At 39.2% G+C, this 20,430-nt stretch overlaps 1 protein-coding gene across 7 annotated transcripts in view; it reads left to right on the plus strand.

Annotated features, from left to right (window-relative positions):
- LAMA4 (laminin subunit alpha 4) overlaps positions 1-20,430 on the plus strand; it is a 144,687-nt gene that overhangs the window by 80,605 nt on the left and 43,652 nt on the right. For all 7 annotated transcript variants that reach the window (XM_042253295.2, XM_060419476.1, XM_004011190.6 and 4 more), the window contains 5 exons: positions 990-1,183; positions 5,755-5,871; positions 9,341-9,489; positions 13,666-13,807; positions 14,505-14,601. In XM_042253295.2, the coding sequence (XP_042109229.1) occupies positions 990-1,183; positions 5,755-5,871; positions 9,341-9,489; positions 13,666-13,807; positions 14,505-14,601 (699 nt within the window). The remainder of the gene's footprint in view (positions 1-989; positions 1,184-5,754; positions 5,872-9,340; positions 9,490-13,665; positions 13,808-14,504; positions 14,602-20,430) is intronic.

The raw sequence follows: 20,430 nt of genomic DNA on the forward strand, positions 1-20,430 counted from the left end.
ATTAGATCATTTTCCTACAATTGTCAGTATCAACTTCTGTTAAAACTTATTGTGAATATTTTAATAGAGGAGTATTTTTGGCATAAAGGTATATTGTGATAGCAGACTTACAAGGTCTTAGAAACAGTAAGAAATAAGGCAGAATCTCAGGCCCGTTTCTGAGTCCAGATGAGGCCAGCAGTCATGAGAGCCTGGAGCTCTCATGTCACAGCCAGATGCTTTGCCTATTTGGGGATTTAACAAGACTACTCTAGGGAAATGGAACCAAATACATCTCCCACTTAGCAGCCTTCCACTGAGTAAAGGCATTTTTTCAGCCACTTTCTCTACTCAGCTGTGAACTTGTATCTTTCTGCTCATGATGATGAAAGTAAATACAAAACCTCAATAAGACAGACTGATAGTCCCTGGAGAAAAAATAGAATCAAGGTACAGAAGCAATGCATGTAACTTTGATTAGAGAATTAATACATAGGCAAAGTTTAAGAATATTTCATTGCCATTCTATCTTTCAGAATAATGATTCCAGAATAATGATTAAGTTTGACCGAAATAAAGGAGCTAACTAAAAATAGCTGCCTGGAGAGAATACAGAAGATGAGTGGTTGTACATTTTCCAATAATAGACAAAATAATTGGAGATATCTCTAATAGTAAAACTGTAGTATATCCAAGTTTCGTTTGTATGGTAAAACTATTAATAATCTGTGTAATAATCAACCTAGTTGAATGACATCATTTCCACATAAAGCAGCATCTTGACAGGAAAACTAATCAACTCCCTTTTTAGCTGATGGTGGTCTAGGACGGTCCAAATCCTACAAAATAGTATTTAAAACTTCAAATAATGGGGCCATTTTTGTGACCAACAGCTTCAGTCACTGATGCTAAGGACATCGCCTGCCAAATTTGCATCTTTGCTTCTGTGGGCTGGGATGGGAGGAGAAGGGAGGAGCCCAGACTGAGTTTCTGTGTACCTTTCTCCCCAGTGCTGAGCCAGGCTGAGAGTTGGCAGAGGCAGTACAATGACACTCGCTCTCTGTTTCCTGTGGTCCTGGAGCAGCTGGACGACTATAACGCCAAGCTGTCAGACCTCCAGGAATCACTTGACCAGGCCCTTAACCATGTCAGGGATGCTGAAGACATGAACAGAGCCACAGCAGCCAGGCAGCGGGACCATGAGGTACAGTGGACACTAAATGTAAATGCATTTGGGGCATATATTAATACAGTACGAAGTTATCCTAAGACGAGACAGTTGGTAAACAGTTTTTAAAATATTGGTACATTTAAATCTTTATTTTTAAAATTATCTGCACACCTTTTGCCACTGTCATTTGCTAATATAAGTGTGTACAACTAAAATCAAGTTGAAACTGTTGCAGTTGTTTAGCTTGTGTGTTGATTAAGAAGAATGCAGTTGTTCTTCATGCTTCTGTCTGCCTGTGTTGGATGTATTTCTCTTGCAACTGAGAAAACAAGGCGTAATTCTTGTGTATAACTTCTTTTATACCAAGAGTACTAAAAATCCCAAAGCAACCAAGAACCGTGTTTCCTGTAAGGATATGTGTGATTTTGGAAGGGCCTGATTAGCAAATCTCACAGCCTGACTGGTCAGCAGCTGCAGAGATAGGGAGTCTAATTCAAGCTAAGGTCTTACAAAGAGGTGAAAAAATTTCCCAGGCTTGGCCAGAGCTTGCCAAAGTGGTCACCTTACGGGGCCAGGATTTGTGCATGCCCACACCTCCAGATTTAGAACTGGTGGTGCTTACACTTCTACCCTGAGCAATACATGCGCTCACACCATCACTGTGAATGGTCATTTTCTGATAGGAAAACATGTGCCTCTAAAAGCAGTGTCAGAAATAGGAAGCAGCTATGAGCAAATTCATTACTTCAATTATGTTATCAGCAAACCCAACTTAAATTAGGTTCTCCATCCTGATTTTCAGTCATCACTGCCTTTCAGTAAGTCATTGTCAAATTTCCTAAATAAAAGTGAATTGTACTTATTATCGCCATTTTGCACCATTGGAGCAATCTCTTAGCCAATATTTTTTTAGAATAATAATGGTCAGGATAGCATTTTTGTTTAAAAACAAAAACATGATTATCTGGCACAACAAAATTATGCGTGTAATACAAAATAAATTCTTTAAGCAGAATTTAAGAAAGTTACTGGGACTCATCCTTATCCTTGAATTTTTCCCACCCTCACATCCTGTCAAAACAGGATCTGGCCCATTTTACCTTTGGAGTATTTTTAACTATCTTCCTTCTTTTCCGTTCTTCTACGACTTCTTCAGTGTGGGCCTTTGTTATTTCTCAACTAAAATAGCCTCCTCCACTGCCCTCCATTCTTGCTTCTGTATTGTGATCATCTGCTAGTAGATGTCTCCCCCACTCACCATAAGTGTTTTAATATCACATTTCCCTGTAAGAACTACAGTATGGCTTAAAAAAAAAAGCCAAAATTTCAGTCCTTATACAAAACCAAAAATAACCACAAAGTTCAATCATTTTGATGTGTGCAAATAATAGCCACACAACTAGTGATTACATTATTTATTTTGTCTTCCTACTCCCAATGTGAAAGGATAACAGAATAATAAAAATCTTTATCAGATGAATATGAGATTCTGTCTATTTAGGGACTCTGATAAACCAAAGTTCCACCTTCCCAAGACTTTCTGTCTCTTTTTTTTAAGTCTGAGCAGACTTTTATTTTTGGCATATGTGGATATTGAAGCATGCTAAAAAATACTAATTATGTCATTTTTCACTATTTATTAGTTTCTAAATTTTCTTCTGTTCAAATTGTCCATCTCTCTGTAAGAATATCTGTTTCAAAGCTAATTTTATTCATTTCTGTCTAATTCTGTATCTGGCGAGTGATAGAAGCCCTTTAACTTGAAGCACATCGTTTCCAGCTCCTACCAATGAGCTTATCAGGCAGTGCTGTTTGCACATGGTTTGGAAGCTTGGTTGTTACTTCAGGGTGTTAGCTGTGTTCCCATAAGGCAGCTCAGATAGACGAGCTTCTGGAAGGGGTCATATCTCAGATTCTGTAACAAGAAAACTGCTCTGAGAGATCCAGATAATGCCAATCTTTTTCACCCTTCTTCCTTACGTACTTTAAAATATTGCTTTTGTGCAGAGCTGTATAACTACCCTTGTGAAGACAAGAATGGTTAACCCCAGATAGTCATACTGTATTAAGCTTGATGGATTTTGAAGAGCAATTGATTTTATTTTTTTAAAGTTCTTACTTTAAGAGGATGTTCAAATGAGAAGCTTTTCTGTCGCTAGACCTATGTCTTCCCCTGTAGCAAGGTATGTGGATAAAATGGGTTCCATTCTTCTTTTCCACTAAATTAGAAAAGAGTCCAGGGAGTGAGACAGGACATTAAGAGGAACTTAAAAAGTTTTAAAATATGTCATTCAAGTGTAGGCTTTTGTAATGATTTCTGTGATATCGTACCATAACAAAAATTTCAATTCCAATTTAAATTACCATTTCTAAAGTAACTTCAGCTCATTTTTTACTCAGATTAAAAACTGAGGCTTTTACTTTTTCCCCTCCTAAAGTTTCACTCTATGTTCCTTTCAATCTCTGAAATGCCACAGTGTTTCTTCAGAATCACAGCATCCCTGCCTATGAAACTCCAGAGTGGCAAGTATAAATCAAAGTGTTCATCAGAAAATATATCCGCACTTGGAACAACCCAATGGAAAAATGGAAATTTCTCCAAAGAAGAAATACGGAAGGCCAAGAAGCACATGAAAAAGATACCCAACACCACTAATTATTAGAGAAATGCAAATAAAAACTGTGGTGCGCTGTCAGTTCACACTGGTCAGAATGGACATTATTTAAAAGTTTACAAATAACAAATGCTGGAGAGGGTGTGGAGAAAAGGGAACCCTCCCACAGTGTGGGTGGAAATAAAAATTAGTGCAGCCACTATGGAAAGCAATATGAAGATGCCTTAAAAAACTAGCAGTAGAACTACCATATGACTCAGCAGTCCCACTCCTTGGCATATACCTGGAGAAAGTCACAATTCAAAAGGATACATGCACCCCAGTATTCATAGCAACACTATTCACAATAGTGAAAACATGGAAAAAAACAAAATGTCATTGACAGATGACTGGATGCAGAAGATGTAGTATATACATACAGTGGATACTGTGTGTGTGCTCAGTCGTGTCTGACTCTGCAACACCATGGGCTGTAGCCTACCAGGCTCCTCTATCCATGGAATTTTCCAGGCAGAATTACTGGAGTGGGTTGCTGTTTCTTTCTGCAATAGAATACTACTCAGCCGTAAAAAAAAAAAAAAAGAACCAAATAATGCCATTTGCAGCAACATGGATGCAACTAGAGATTATCATACCAAGTGAAGGAAGTCAGAAAGAGAAAGACAAATACCATGTGATATTACTTACATGTGGAATCTAAGTATGGCACAAACGAACCTATCTCCAAAACAGAAACAGACTTGTAGACAGGGAGAACAGACTTCTGGTTGCCAAGGAGGGGTGTGGCAAGGCAGAGGGATGAACTGAGAGTTTGGGGTTGGTAGATACAACGTATTATGTTTAGAATGGATAGACAACAAGTTCTAACGTGTAGCACAGGGCACTATATTTAATATCCTGTGATAAAACATAATGGAGAAAGAACATAGAAAAGCAATGTATATACGTGTGTAACTGAGTCACTTCGCTGTACAGCAGAGGTAGCACAGCATTGTAAATCAACTATACTTCAATTTTAAAATTTTTTGAAAAGGGAAAAAAGGAAGAAAGAGCTCCCCTGGTAGCTCAGTGGTAAAGAATCTGCCAGTGCAAGAGACACGGGTTCTATCCCTGGTCCGGGAAGATCCCACATGCTGCAGAGCAGCTAAGCCTGTGTGCTACAGCTACTGAGCCTGAGCTCTAGAGCCCAAGAGCTGCAACTGCTGAGCCCATGTGCCACAACCACTGAAGCCCGTGTGCTCCACAGAGAAGACCCCTCAGTGAGAAGCCCGTGCGCCACCACTAGAGAGTTGACCCCGCTTGCTACGACTGGAGAAAAGCCCGCGCAGCAGCAAAGACCTAGCACAGCCAAAAATACATAAATAAAAATTTTAAACATTTTTTTAAAAAGAGGGACAAACTATATCCACACTTGGGCAATTTACCTCTTCAGAACACCTGAGCATCTAACATAAAGGGTAGGAAGAAGCGAGATCAGATTACGCTTTGATATTAGGGTCACTTTAAATTTCTGAAAAGACTTTCAGATTCTTTTATATATACTTTATTCCTGTCCAGATGAGCTATTTGTGCCTGGCCCAAAGTTAGCACATGATAAATGCTTTCTGGAATTAGGTCACTTTTCAGTGACTGCAAATACGGAGCCTGTGTTCAGTCCCGTAGCCTTGGCCCCACTTCACATTTATGGAGAAGGAATCAGAGGCCCTCTTTGGAGCGTCAGTTCTCTTTGATGTGGTGGCACTGTAAGTAATAATCATAACTAAGTTCTTCAAAGCTCCTGAGGAGCTTGCTTTCATTGTCTCCATTTTATAAATGAGACAGCTGAGCCTGGGCTAGGTAGAATTCCCTAGCGTGGCCCAGCAGTTCGGTGGTGGGTCTGAGATAGGATCTGTCTGAGTGCAGTGACAGCAGGCTGACAGCACTCTCCCTAATGCCTTCCTTGTCTAAAGTGGCCTTCTCTTTCTCTCTCCCTTGCTTTTCCTCCTGCAGAAACAGCATGAGAGAGTAAGGGAGCAGACAGAAGGGGTGAACACGTCTCTGAGGACGTCTTCTGACTCACTGATGATGCCACGACTGACCCTCTCAGAACTTGATAACATAATAAAGGTAAGGACACGTGACTTTTTCAGGTTAGTTTTCATAGTAGGTTAGCACATTAGCTCAGTGTCACAGAGGAGCAATCGACTCCATTCTATCAAGTTAGGTGGTGTTGTTAAACTAAGATCAGGTGACTGCAATTTTCACTTTCTTTCATTGTTCAGTTGCCACTAGCCACATATGGCTACTTAAATTTTAAATTACTCGAAACGAAATAAAGTTTAGGACTTCCCTGGTGGTCTGGTGATTAAGAATCCACCTGCTCATGCAGAGGACAGAGGTTCAATCCCTAATCCGGGAAGATTCCACGTGCCGCAGAGCAACTTAGCCCAAGCGCCACGATTGCTCTGAGCCTTCATGCTGCGACTACTGCTGCAAGCCTGCTCACCCTGGAGCCTGTGCTCTACAACCGAAGAAGCCACCACAGTGAGAAGTGCTCGCCTTGCAACTAGAGAAATCCCTCTTGCAGCAAGGAAGCCAAAAGTAAATACTTAAAAAAAAAATCCTCAGTCACATTAGCCACGTTTCATGTGCTCAGTAGCACCACATGTGGCTGGTGGCTGCCATTTTGGGCAGCACAGCCAGTCACAGAAAGTTCTGTTGAAAGTGCAAATGTAGATGCGTCCTACTCACTCTTTACACATAAGTTGTGCGTTTAATAAAGCTGGGATTAAAAATCAATGAAAGTCACATTTTTTAAAGTAGAAATTTTCCAATGAATGCAGTGAACCAAACTATCACTGAAGTACTCTCGGCTCATTTTTATTACCTTTAAAAGTATATTCTCTTAAAGTCATCTGATCACCATCCTATTCTTTGACAGTTTTAGCTTCCTTTCTATCCCTACTCCCATCTGGTTCCTCAGTGACATCAAAACCCACATCAATGAGTCTTTCAGCTCTCAGACCTCCAGTTCCTTCCACTTCTCCTGTCCAACAAGCTCTTCCTCCCCATCCACCTCTGTAATCCCTCATATGACCGGACCCAGATCTTATCATCAATAAGAGTACCTCTCCCAAATCCGAGTATCAAGCTCCCTAAGCTTGGAGAAGGAAATGGAAAACCATTCCACTATTCTTGCCTGGAAAATTCCATAGATAGTGGAGCCTGGCAGGCTGCAGTTCATGGGATTGCAAAGAGTCAGACACTACTGAGCCCCCTAAGCACCATCTCTTATCGCCCTTACTGTAGAGTATACACTCCAGAAACTCTAGCCACTCCAAAACCTCCTCCATCTCATTCGCGCTACTCCTTTCATAGTCTTCCTTCCTTCCGTTCAGTCGATCAGTTGTGTCCGACTCTTTGTGACCCTGTGAACTGCAGCACGAGCAGTTAAAATTATCCGTATAATCATTCTTTGCAAATACCCTTTACTTCCATACATACTTCTTTCTCTATTATACTCACCTGAGAATTCCAATCCCATAACCCAGTAAACCCAAGTACCCTCAGCATCGTGGCCACACCAGAGAAGCCAGGATGACTGGTGGGAAACCCACCTCCCATCTCTCAGTCTGGCTGGTGAACTTGCTTCGTGCTTCATTAAAAATAGGAACAATGAGAAGAGAACTCCCTTCATTTTTGCTCCCCACATCTACCAGTCTGCTTCCATGTGTATCCTACTTCTCCCTTTCTGTTCTGATTAGTGAAATGTCCCTCCTCCTCTCAGAGTTCAGTCCCGCCACCTGTGTTCTGAATCCTACGCTTCCTCTGCTCAACAGTAGGGTTGCTGAGTTTCAGTCCATCAACTTGTGCCCTCACTCTTCTGTTTTGCCCAGTTCTTACTCTACTGAATCACTACTGCCAACATAGAAACATCTAGTATCTGATATCTTTTAAAATTAAAAAAAAAAAAAACTTTCACATCCTCTCTGATCTCTGCACCATTACTCTGCTTCACAACAACATCTCAAGAGTTCTATATAGTTGCCATTTCCACCTTCCAGCCCCCCACTGTCTACTATACCTAACCCATTTGGAGAAATTACTGGTTGTCGTCAGTGTTGGAGTCTCTGAGGAGAGCTATCAGTAAATGCTACCCACCTTGAGGACCTAAGTTAAAAAAAAGTTTAAAAAGTTGTACAACAGTAAATATGAAGATCAAGAATATCACCTTTATTTCAGCTAAATTGAGGTGTGGCTTTTTAAAAGATCTGTTAGCCAAGTGGGATGGCTGATACTCAGTTCCAGAATTAGCAGGTTTACCCACTGAAACTGCCAATACTGCAAGGTTCATGGGGGTGCCCAGGGCAGCTTGCACTGTATGGAGGAGCATAGGAAAACTCAGCTTTCTGCTGGCAGCTTGCTTCCCAGAAGCAGCAGTCTGGAGTTTAGCAGAGTCTATATAGTTATACCCTCAAATTTACCAATTAAATAAACCACTTCTCCTCTCAGAGCAAAGTAAGGAAAAAGTGAAAAGGTCACTAACTGAGCTCCCTTCATAGAGATGGAACATCACCTCAGGCGCTCGAAAAAAGTGCTCCCCACTAACAGTTGGCTTATGTCTTCTAGATTAAAAAAGAAAATTAAGTGACCTGCTGAGAATCAGATAGAGGTGAGGGGAAGAAGAAGAGGTGAGAGTGTTTAGAATAACTATTGAATGACCAAGAGAGCAAATTTCAGCGTTGAGGGCCCAGCCAAGGCTGGAAGTAATAGAGTTGTAGCAGCATCCTATGTGTGATCTCTAGCTAAGATCATAGATCCACAGTTGAACTGAAAGTTAAGAGAGGTCACATGGTAAAGTGAGTGTCAGTGAGAGTAGTCAGCACAGGAAGTGTAGGTGAGAATTCAGATAAGATGAGAACTGAATGATAACCATGAGACTTCGTAGCTCAGAAATCATTAAGTAAATTTCTGTGTTGGTAGAGCAATGAGGTAAAAACCAGACTGGAATAAGTCAAAAGTGAATTTTAAAATGATGAAATAGAGATAGCATGTATAAACACTTTATTTGCAGAGGGGTTCTATTTTGCTATGAAAAGATTAAAATTAGGGAGAAGTGAGGACAGTGGAGCATCTCTATTTAGTTTACGTTTCTTTTTAGACAAGAGATGGCAGAGCATGTCTGAATCAGTAGAGAAGGAGGTGAAGATGCAGATAGGTAAATATCTATGTATATAGTTGTTTAGACTTCCCTGGTGGCTCAGCCGTAAAGAATCCACCTGCAGGGCATGCGATGCAGCTTTGATCCCTGGGTCGGGAAGATCCCCTGGAGGAGGGCATGGCAGCCCACTCCAGTATTCTTGCCTGGAGAATCCCATGGACAGAGGAGCCTCGTGGACTACAGTCCATAGGGCCACACAGAGTCGGATACAATTAAATCGACCAAACATGCATGCATAGTCTTTTAGACTCTTCTGGATCTGGCCTGAAGCTTACTGAACTTCACAGTAAGGAGGAATAGAGGTTATCTTTGGTGCTCCCTAGGGAAAATATTTTAAGTCCCTCTAAATTCAGTTTTTTTCAATATTTTCTTTAGAATGCATCAGGGATTTATGCCGAAATAGATGGAGCCAAAAATGAACTTCAAAGAAAACTATCCAACCTGAGCAACCTCAGTCATGATTTAGTTCAGGAAGCTGTTGACCATGCACGGAACCTTCAGCAAGAGGCTGATGAGTTGAGCAGGTAATACCCTGGTTGTAAGAATGCAGACATCTCCAGACTGAGTAACTTATTTTTGTTCACTTTCACGTGACCGGGTTGCTGGGATACAGTGTTAATAGTTCTGTTTTTAGGACTGGGTTTGCGTGTTTGTTTGTCTGTTTGTTGGTTGGCCAGTTTGAGAACCAGTTGTTTACTGAAATTGCTCTGGGGAGACAGTTTTTCAATTTTAAAAAATCAGTCAGATTAGAGATCTGTGTTGTAGCGGGGTAGCTCTGTTCCACAATTAATAGGATAACCTAACACGTTTTAGTTAGGGATATAACTGCTCCACAGAATATTATCAGGTAAATCAGATCCCTTTGCAAGGTCCAATTCTGTCATCATTTCAGAGACAGCATGAGCTTTTCATACCCAGATGTCTTAAGTAAAGCTGGTAGGAAGTCGACAATTAAGGGACTTGTGTCAGATCTTCTAGCTGCCCCACAGTGCCTAGCAGGAACTATTTCAACACCTGTTAAAAGAGCATTGGTTTATGTTTTTCCTCACAGTATCTAGAAGAGAGTCATAAGCACTCATTTAATGTTGATTGAAATGTACTAAAAGACTGGAATTTAATTCATGATCCTGAAAGATATAGGTAAATAGCGAGATCATTGAAAAGAAAGATTGCAAATCTGGCAGTTAGAAACAAGGATTGGTAAAGGTCATGAATTAAATAAGAACCAGTAGTCACTTCTGTTCAAAACTAAATCACCTTTTTTTCCTGATTGCCAAAATTTTCAAATATCCTTCCAAGTCTCCCAAGAAGAGAGGGCAGAGTTGGAGTGGGGATGGATAGATCATAGGTAAAACCTTGGTGTGTGAGATGGTGTTATATACAGCTCAGTGTCATGTTCCCAGGAAATGGGCTTTTTATCAAGCCAGTCAAATGGAACTTGGAGAAAATGCTAGCTTTGGTAATAACTGTGTGGGTAAGTTATTGTTTTTGAGATTAATTTTATGGCTGTCTTCGTCGTTCTTTTGTCATTTAGTAACTACAGCTGTTTGGGAGTTCCCTGGTGGCTCAAATGGTAAAGAATCTGCCAGCAATGCAGGAGACCTGGATTCGATTCCTGGGTTGGGAAGAACCCCTGAAGAAGGGACAGGCAACCCAATCCAGTATTCTTGCCTGGGAAATTCCATGGACAGAGAAGCCTGGCAGGCTATATAGTTCATGGGGTTACAAAGAGTCAGACACCACTGAGCAACTAACAGCTCATTGAATGGGATACCAACACAAACCTCTAGATGTCACCCAGCAGCAAACAGAGTTCTAGCTAGAACTTTTAAGGAAGTAACCCCAAGCTGTACACAAAACATAATCAGAAATATCAATCACTTTAAGTCTCCTTTGTATGTTTAGCATATTTCTACATGTATTCAGGAAAACATCCAAATTTATAGATGTCTTCCCTTCAAAATGTGAATATTCTTCGACGTCTATCTGGTATACCCGGTAGATTTGCATATTTTGTCTCAAATAGAAATACATATAATTCATCAAGAAGCTTCCAATTCAAAAGCACATTTTTATTTTGTATATCAATATAGTACCCATTTTGTGCCTAGTAATGAAAACGAAGAAATAAAGGCTTTTTGTTTCAAGTTCTTAGGTGTATCTGCTCACCAACTCTAGCCAGCAGAATTTTTAAGTATTTAAAATATTGGTAACATTTTATACCTTTTATCCATTTCTTGTAAAACCTCAGATTTTACTCTTTTCCATTTCTGAACAGGGAGTTATAGGGAGATATAAGTAGCCAACATTTGGATTAGAATTACCTTTGCAGAGCAGGGCTGCATTATAATTTTCATGGGCTATAAAAAAATTTTAATTATATAATCAGTCCTGGGTGTTCTTTGGAAGGAATGATGCTAAAGCTGAAACTCCAGTACTTGGGCCACCTCATGTGAAGAGTTGACTCATTGGAAAAGACTCTGATGCTGGGAGGGATTGGGGGCAGGAGAAGGGGACGACAGAGGATGAGATGACTGGATGGCATCACCAACTCAATGGACATGAGTTTGAGTGAACTCCAGGAGTTGGTGATGGACAGGGAGGCCTGGCGTGCTGCGATTCATGGGGTCGTAAAGAGTTGGAAACGACTGAGCGACTAAACTGAACTGAACTGAACCTTGATATAAAAGCTAATGTAAGAATTACTGTTATCCTTATTTTTCTTCTTCTGATTTCAAAAAAAAAATTAGCATGAAAGCATCTTTGTGGGCCCTTAGTGTGTCTAATAGATATCAGCCTTATTGTAGAGGAGCCAGAATGATGGTGAACTTGGACAAAAGAGAAGGGAGTTGCCAAGGAAATTCAGAGGAAGTCTCTCTGAGCCTAAGCTGATGCGCAGAGACTGAAACTGGATGAAGGAGGCTGAGAAACGATTAGCTGAGCTCAGTAGGTCCAGGTGGTGTGAAGAGAGCAGCCAGTGTAGGATCTGTAGTGTCGTGTAGATCACGTCACAGTGACTCTTCTGAGAAGTTGCTGCTGCTGCTGCTGCTGCTGCTGCTGCTGCTGCTGCTGCTGCTGCTGCTAAGTCGCCTCAGTCAAAAGTTACTGATGAATAAAGTGATACTAGTCATCAGTATCCAGAGTTGGGGGGAAAGGATGGAACTGGTGGGTTTAAGACTGAATAAAATTAAGACAAAGGGTTTAGGATGGGCTGCAGAGTGAAGGTGGAGTTCATAGTATAGAGGAAGAAGAGTTTGTCAGTAATATGAATTACTATGTGAATACCCATACAGTTTGAAATTTCCATTTAGCAAATAGTTTAAGTGTAATAATAAGCCCTAAGATTCGCTAGATGCCAGGCATGGTACCAAGCACTAAACATATTCTATCCCTGTTGGACCTCACTTCAATCCTTTGAGGCACATATTGTTATCAGCCTCTGCACGGGGGTGTCTAGTGCATGATGTTCTGTGCTGTGCTTAGTCGCTCAGTCCTGTCCAACTCTTTGTGACCCCATGGACTGTAGCCCTCCAGGCTCCTCTGTCCATGAGGATTCTCCAGGCAAGAATACTGCCGTGGGTTGCCAAGTCCTCCTCCAGGAGATCTTCCCAACCTAAGAATCGAGCTCAGGTCTCCCTCTTTGCAAGTAGATTCTTTACCATCTGAGCCACCAGGGAAGCCCAGGAATACTGGAGTGGGTAGCCTATCCCTTCTCCAAGGGAACTTTCTGACCCAGGTATTGAACCAGGATCTCCTGCATTGTAGGCAGATTCTTTACCAGCTGAGCTACCAGGGAAGCCCCCCATTGTATGATGGGTATCAGTAAATATTAGCAGAACCTTACAAGAGTCAGAGGAGACAAAGGCAGAGAAAGTGGTGTAAGGATCAGGGTGATTGTGAGGTGGGACTGTGCACGTAAGGGGAGCAACCAGGCTTCAGGAATGAGACAGACCTTAACCATGTTTGCCCTGGGCAAGTTGTGCACCCTTCCTCAGAGCCTCAGCAACTTCTGTGGATAAGGAATAACAATGTCAACTTCACAGGTGTGATAAGACGTAGAGATATAGTATACGGAATGGGGCTGACCCAATATCTGCATGTGATGCTCAATACATATTATAACCCTTCTTCAAGAAGTATGCGATCTGTTATATAAAAGAAAGAAACAAGATGGAATAAATAGAGTGAAACCAGCTAATATTTATTAATAATACCGTGCTGAGGTTATGCACCTTCTCTGAGAGCCTTACTTTCTTTGACAGGAAGGGAATAACAGTGCTGATTTGGGTAAGCAGTAGGTGGGGATGAATGTGGGTTCATTCCTCTGCCTGACGCCACCACATAAACAAGCTTTTGCTTGAAGAGGTGCAGATGCTGTTTTAAAATCAGCATTTCCTTTCCCTGAGGCCACTGCCAGGCAGGCAGTTGCCAAGGAGCCAAAACAAGGTGAAGTCTTGAAAGAACTAAAAGCAGAGGAACGGAAAGATGATGTGCCCCTAAGAAAGGCCACGAGGTGGGAGCGGGGGCAGTGGAGGGGTGAGGAGGGGGCACGTGGGTGAACACTGCCCAGCCAGGTAACTTTAAAAAAAACAAAAAGGAAGTGCCTATAGTCCTGGCAGTATTCTAATCAGACTCTAAAAATGGCCCTATTTCCCAATGAGGTAAAAAGGGGCAATAATGCCAGGTTTGTTCATTAACAGGAATTTGCACAGTTCAGATATGAATGGACTGGTACAGAAGGCTTTGGATGCTTCAAATGTCTATGAAAATATTGCCAATTATGTTAGTGAAGCCAATGAAACAGCAGAACAGGCTTTGAACATCACTGATCGAATTTATGATGTGAGTATTCCCTTATTTTAACATTCATTTTTATATCAATATGTTGCCTTTTCCTGGCTTATGACTTTGTTTCCTAATGTCATCTCTTGAGCTTCCAATGTAACTCAAATGGCAGAAAGAGCAGCAGAACTGAGAAAAGACCATTTTATTTATGTTATGAATGCTTCAGTAGTACAGGTTCTTCAAGATGTCTCATACCCCAGTCAGTGAATGCCAGCTCCTTTAACCTAAGCTTTTTTAAACCAAAGTCCCTGAATAAAAAATATCAAAGACTAGTTCCTGCTGATATAGAGGATTGTTGTTGTTCAGTTGCTCAGTCGTGTCCAACTCTTTGTGACGCTGTAGACTGCAGCACGCCACTAGAGAAGATACTTTATGCATATATTCAGATTTCCTCAACTCAGAAACATTGTTTATTCAACGGCTTCTTCATGACAAGCGCTTTCTTTGGTGGGGCCTTGGCCAGGCACTGTTCTGAGTTCACTGAATTTTCTTCAAAAACCATTTATCTTGTAAATATCAAGGATATTATTTTCTCATGTTTACATTCGATCTTCATTTTGAACTGTGAAAATGAAGCTGTATGAATTTTGTTTGGTGTTTAGCAGATAAAGTGTCAAGCATTAAAATCCTAGAACGATGAAAACTTGATTTCTGTTGCTGTCATCCTTACCTTCTCTCTCCGCTTCCTTTGTAGGCTGTGAGTGGGATTGACACTCAGATCATTTACCATAAAGATGAGAGCGAGAACCTCCTCAGTCAAGCCAGAGAGCTGCAAGCAAGGGCAGATTCTAGTAAATATCTTCACTTTCCTGTCTGCCTTTTGATTTGTAGCTGCTTCCCTCCTTTCACACAGTGTTTCTGCCTGTAAACAGAGGTTTCAAAATTCTAGGAACAAAAAGAAGAAATTCTGTTTCATTTGAATACTGCCTTAATAGTTCCTGCTCTTGGTCGAGGTATAAAAAAAGCAGCTATTCGATATTTTAAAATAAATTGTGGTTTTAAAAAATTTCCATGTAGTAAATTACATGGAAACATATAGTGGATATTCTTGCTAATCAAAAAGGCTAATTAGTAGAAACTTGCTATAAATACCAATTTTCAGGAAGTTATTACCATAAAATATGCTTCACCCTAAAATTATATCACGCATAATGTAACCTTTCTTGAAGAATTCAGAAGCCCTTTAAAACTTTACCATGAAGGGCGTCTTCTCTGGTGGTCCAGTGGCTAAGACGGTGCCCCCACGCTGGGGGAAGGGAGGCGGGTTTGATCCCTGGTCTGGGAACTAGACCCCACATGCCACAACTAAAAGATCCTGAATCCCGTGCTGCCAAATAAAGAAATACAAATAAATACTCAAATTTTACCATGAAGAGATGGGTCAGCACTGAGTCAGGAGGACAGGTACCACAGAGCCCTCTTTTCTTGCACTTTTTTGTAGTTTGTATTCTACTCAATTGCTGCATTTAGGACAGCCCTAATGAGCACATGGAAAGAAGCACTTCCAAAGGCTGAGGCCTGCATCTGCTAAATCAAGCACATCTAACGTTGGCAGAGGGAAGAAAAAACAAAAGTGAAATGATTCTGGTTAGCTTTGAATCTTGTTAGTTACTCTTAAAAACAAACAAAATTTTTACTAAAACTTACTCATCTCTGGGGTAATGAGCTCATTCCTAAGGATATTCGAGCAGTGACCAATGAGGTCGGAAATCCATTATCTAGCTAACTTCTGCCACCTAAAAACAAAGACCAAGTTTGAAACTGAAGATTTCATGTGATTTTATCAAAGTAATTAATCCCAAGCCTAAATGTTCATTTTCTCTTTTTTTCCAAAGAAAATAAAAAATGCATTTGTTTTTATATGCAGACTATTTAACTATTTAATTACATAAAACAACTATTATCTTTTCTGGGTAAACAAAGGCATTAAAAATGCTGTTTCTTCATTCTAATTAATTTATTATACAAGTCTAGTCTTAACACATGCTCTTTAGAAAAGAATTAGAATATTAACAGTAAAGAATTAGAATATTGGTAGTAAAATATTTTGGATAAATGTTGTCATATTTGTGTATTGCTTTTGTTTGTAAAGACCAAAATATGTGGGTCTTTGTGATGCAGTGACAAAGTATTTTAGTCTCCTTAATAATTTGCAACGTATTTTCTCAGTCTTGTCATTATTGAGTTGTTGAACCCCGTGAAAGCAGTTTTTCTATTCTAATAATGCTATCTCTTCAAAGTTGCATATTTTATGTGTAGATTAGTCTCTCTGGTTTGGTCTCTGAATATTTTGCAGATCTGATCACCTGTTTCATGATCTTGTTTGGTTAAATCCCTTCATATGTTTATTTGCAAAAGAGACACCTATGGGGACTTAAGACTGTGTGGCTCAGAACTTGCTTCCCTTTAGAAAATATGAGTGTTTGTAATATAAATTCACATTTTCAAATTGAATCATATTCATCTCTAGTTATATTATAATTTAAGATTACTATTAATTCATTTCCAAATGAGTGCCAATGATCAGTAATCTTTATTTACCAGGTTTCCTTTTCTTCATTATCTATGTCAAATAGTTAGCAATATGTAATAAACTCAGGAAGCTACTATTTTTAAAAATCTTCTACTGAATTCATTTGTAAAATGGAAAATGTTTATGTAAGACAGTAAGTTCCAAATAGGACAGACATTTTATGAAGCATTTCTTCTCTTAAACATCCAGCCCCAAATAGATTTTCTTTCTCCTATTTTTATCAGACTCCAAATATAGTTAAATATATTTAGCCTCGATATTTCAGCCAGTGTTTTTTGCAGTAACAGACCCAAAAGAAAGAGTGAATAGACTGCTGTATCACAATATTTAAAAGTTGAAACTAAAAGGAGAGAAGGCACAAAACAGCTACAAAAGATGTTTAAGACCCTCCTTGAATTCTGGGGAATTATTGACACAAACCAGAGGAAACAAGAAAGAAGCGCTTGTACTTTAGTTATGTTGTACTTGGTACAAAGTACATTGGCAGAATCAACTAAGCATCAGCTATATATACCCGTTATACACATGTATGGGAAAAAAATAATTGTACAATAAAACCAAGCACACCAATACTGTATAATTGAAAAGAGACAGTATACTGAGGAAGGGTATATATCTGTAAGCCCATTAGAGAGAAGGAAAAGAAGAATGGGAAGTGAAGAAATTACTTATCTGTCAAGAAACATACATTTCTTATGCTTTGGAAGTAAACAAAGCATGAAACAATTCTTGGGAAGTTGATCCTTCAGTTTAGGTGACGAGATTTTACATCGTGACTTGTTTAGATTTGTGCCAAGATAGCCCCAATTAAGGTCTATGCTACAAGCACATTTTCGAAACTAATTTTTCAAGGAAAAGACTTATAATCAAACAGGTACTAAAAATGAGTGGAAAATCTGATGTATGTAATCTGGAGAATTATATGTATGTACATATGTATAATAAATCTAATCAGTAATTAAGCCCTCCCATAAGAAAATCTCAAGGCTCAGATGGCTCCACTAGCGAATTCTCCAAAACACTTGAAGATATAACTCCGTTAGTATATAAATTCTTCCAGAAAATAGAAAAATTGGAAATCCTCTGTCTTTCCATGAAGTCAACAAAATTTAGACATCAAATCCTAAGGACATTCATTATAAAGAAGGAAAAATATAAGCCAAATTCTCTCAGGAACAAAGATGTGAAAATCCTATCAAAAAATTAGCCAATCAAATCTAGCATACATAAAATTGGTTAATACATGATCAAGTTAGATTTATTCCAGAATTTCAATATTTTAACATTTAAAACATTAGTAGCAATTCACCACATTTACCAAACATAGGAGACCATTCATATGCTTATCTCACTATGTGCAGGAAGATCATATTAACAAAATTCAGTACCCACTCATGTTTTAAAAAAACTGATAGCAAACTAAGAATAGAAGGAAACTTCCATAATCTAACAAGGAAGAATAAAATAATATTCAGCCAGCATATATTCATACTGAAATATTGAAAGCCTCCCCATTAGGATTGGAAATAAGACAAGGATGACCCACATTACCAATTCATTGTGTAAGTACCTAGTTTAATTCTGTGTAAAACAATTAGAAATTAACTTTTAAAATAACACTGTTTGCCATAACAAAATACCTAGGAATAAATCTGATGAAAGATGCTAAGATCTTTACACATCAAACTATGGTACACTACTGAAGAAATTAAAAGATGATATAAATAAATAGAGATCAAAATGAGAATTTAGATCTAAGGAAGAATAAATAAAAACTGTATTGTATTCATATATATTTAATATATAAATACATATACATTTTATATAATTAAAAACTTCAATTAAATGAAAGTTTTTATTATATTAAAAACTCTATAAACTGTATTATTTATATATGTTTTTGTTCAGTTGCTCAGTCATGTCTGACTCTTTGCAACCCCATGGACTGCAGCAGGTCATGTTTCCCTGTCATTCATCATCTCCCAGAGTTTGCTCAAACTCATGTCCATTGAGTCGGTAAGGCCATACAACCATTTCGTCCTCTGTCATCTCCTTCCCCTTCTGCCTTCAATCTTTCCCAGCATCAGGGTCTTTTCCAATGAGTCGGCTCTTCGAAACAGGTGGCCACAGTATTGGCGCTTCAGCTTCAGCATCTGTCCTTCTAATGAATATTCAGAGTTGATTTCCCTTAGGATTGACTGGTTTGAGCTCCTTGCAATCCAACGTCCCTTTGGACCTTGAGAAGACTCTTAAGAGTCTTCTCCAATATCACAGTTTGAAAGCATCAGTTCTTCAGCACTCAGCCTTCTTTATGGTCCAACTCTGACATCCATTATGACTACCAGAGCGATCATAGCTTTGACTATATGGACCTTTGTCAGCCAACTAATGTCTCTCTTTTTTAATACATTGTCTAGGTTTGTCATAGCTTTCCTTCTGAGGAGCAAACATCTTTTAATTTCATGGCTGCAGTCACCATCCATAGTGATACTGAAGCCCAAGAAAATAGTCTGTCACTGTTTCCATTGTTTCCCCATCTATTTGCCATGAAGCAATGGGACTGGATACCATGATCTTAGTTTTCTGAATGTTGAGTTTTAAGCCAGCTTTTTCACTCTCCTCTTTTGCCTTCATCAAGTGGCTCTCTAGTTCCTCTTGGCTTTCTGCCATAAGGATGGTGTCATCTGCACATCTGAGGTTATTAATATTTCTTCCAGCAATCTTGATTCCAGCTCGTACTTCATTCAGCCCAACGTTTCTCATGAGGTACTCTGCATGTAAGTTAAATAAGCAGTATGACAGTATACAGCCTGACGTACTACTTTCCCAATTTTGAACCAGTCCATTGTTCCTTGTCTGGTTCTAACTGTTGCTTCTTGGCCTGCATACAGGTTAGGTGGCAGGTAAGGTGGTCTGGTATTCCCATCTCTTGAAGAATTTTCCACAGTTTGTTGTGGTCCACACAGTCAGAGGCTTTAGCATAGTCAATGAGGCAGAAGTAGATATTTTTCTGGAACTCTCTTGCTTTTTCTATGATCCAGCGGATGTTGGCAATTTGATCTCTGGCTCCTTTGTCTTTTCTAAATCCAGCTTATAAATATAGAAGTTCTTGGTCCACATACTGTTGAAGCCTAGCTTGAAGGATTTTGAGCATTACCTTGCTAGCATGTGAAAGGAGTGCAATTGTTTATTTATGAGTATAATGTATTATTTATATATATATTAACATTGTATATATAAATATAGTTTTTATATAATAACTTACATTAAGTGGAAGATTTGAATTTGTAAAAATAAGAGTTTCTGCCAGAATTTATCTATAGATTCAATATAATTGCAATTAAAGTACCAGAACTGTATATACACATACAGGATGTTTCTAGAATTTCTTTGGAAATGGGCATGGAAAGGGTAGGCAAGAATAGCCAGCACAGTCTTAAAGAATAAAAAAACAGTTGGAAGATTTAAACTACTCAAGACTTTTAACTGTACAGAAATTAAGACAGTGATACAAAATATATAAAAATTATAATATTCTATCACTTCTTTTGAATAAAGCTTAAAAATAGACACAGCTAAGGAACAGAGGTAGGACTACCTTCAGGTAAGTGTGGAGGTCCCAGGAAACCAGAAAGGCTAACAATGCTCTTTTTGTTGCCTGGGTATTGGTTATATTTGGCGTTCAGTTTGGGAAAATTCATCAAGCCATGCACTTGTAATTGTGTACCATTTTCTAGATGCGTGTTGTGTATCAGTTAAAATTTTATTAAAACAAGAAAAAAACTATTCTTATCTAACCAGGCTGCTCTTAATCAGTTGTGCTACTAGGTGTTGCTAGTCATAGCAGTACTATATTTTCAATCTAAAAATTAGCCATTATCTCTATACCCTTTGTGAGTTCCTTTATGACATCCTATATCACTCCCAAGCAGTGTTACAGGTTTTCCGCAGTCCTTTACCTCTTAACTGAAGTGCCGCTTACCAGAATTGGCATTCTGTGTTTATATCATTCAGAATATCACAGATGACTCCATTGTACAAGGGGCTTCCCTAATAGCTCAGTTGGTAAAGAATCCCCCTGCAATGC

Source organism: Ovis aries, chromosome 8, assembly GCF_016772045.2.
Source record: "Ovis aries strain OAR_USU_Benz2616 breed Rambouillet chromosome 8, ARS-UI_Ramb_v3.0, whole genome shotgun sequence".
In the NCBI taxonomy this organism is placed as follows: Eukaryota; Metazoa; Chordata; class Mammalia; order Artiodactyla; family Bovidae; genus Ovis; species Ovis aries.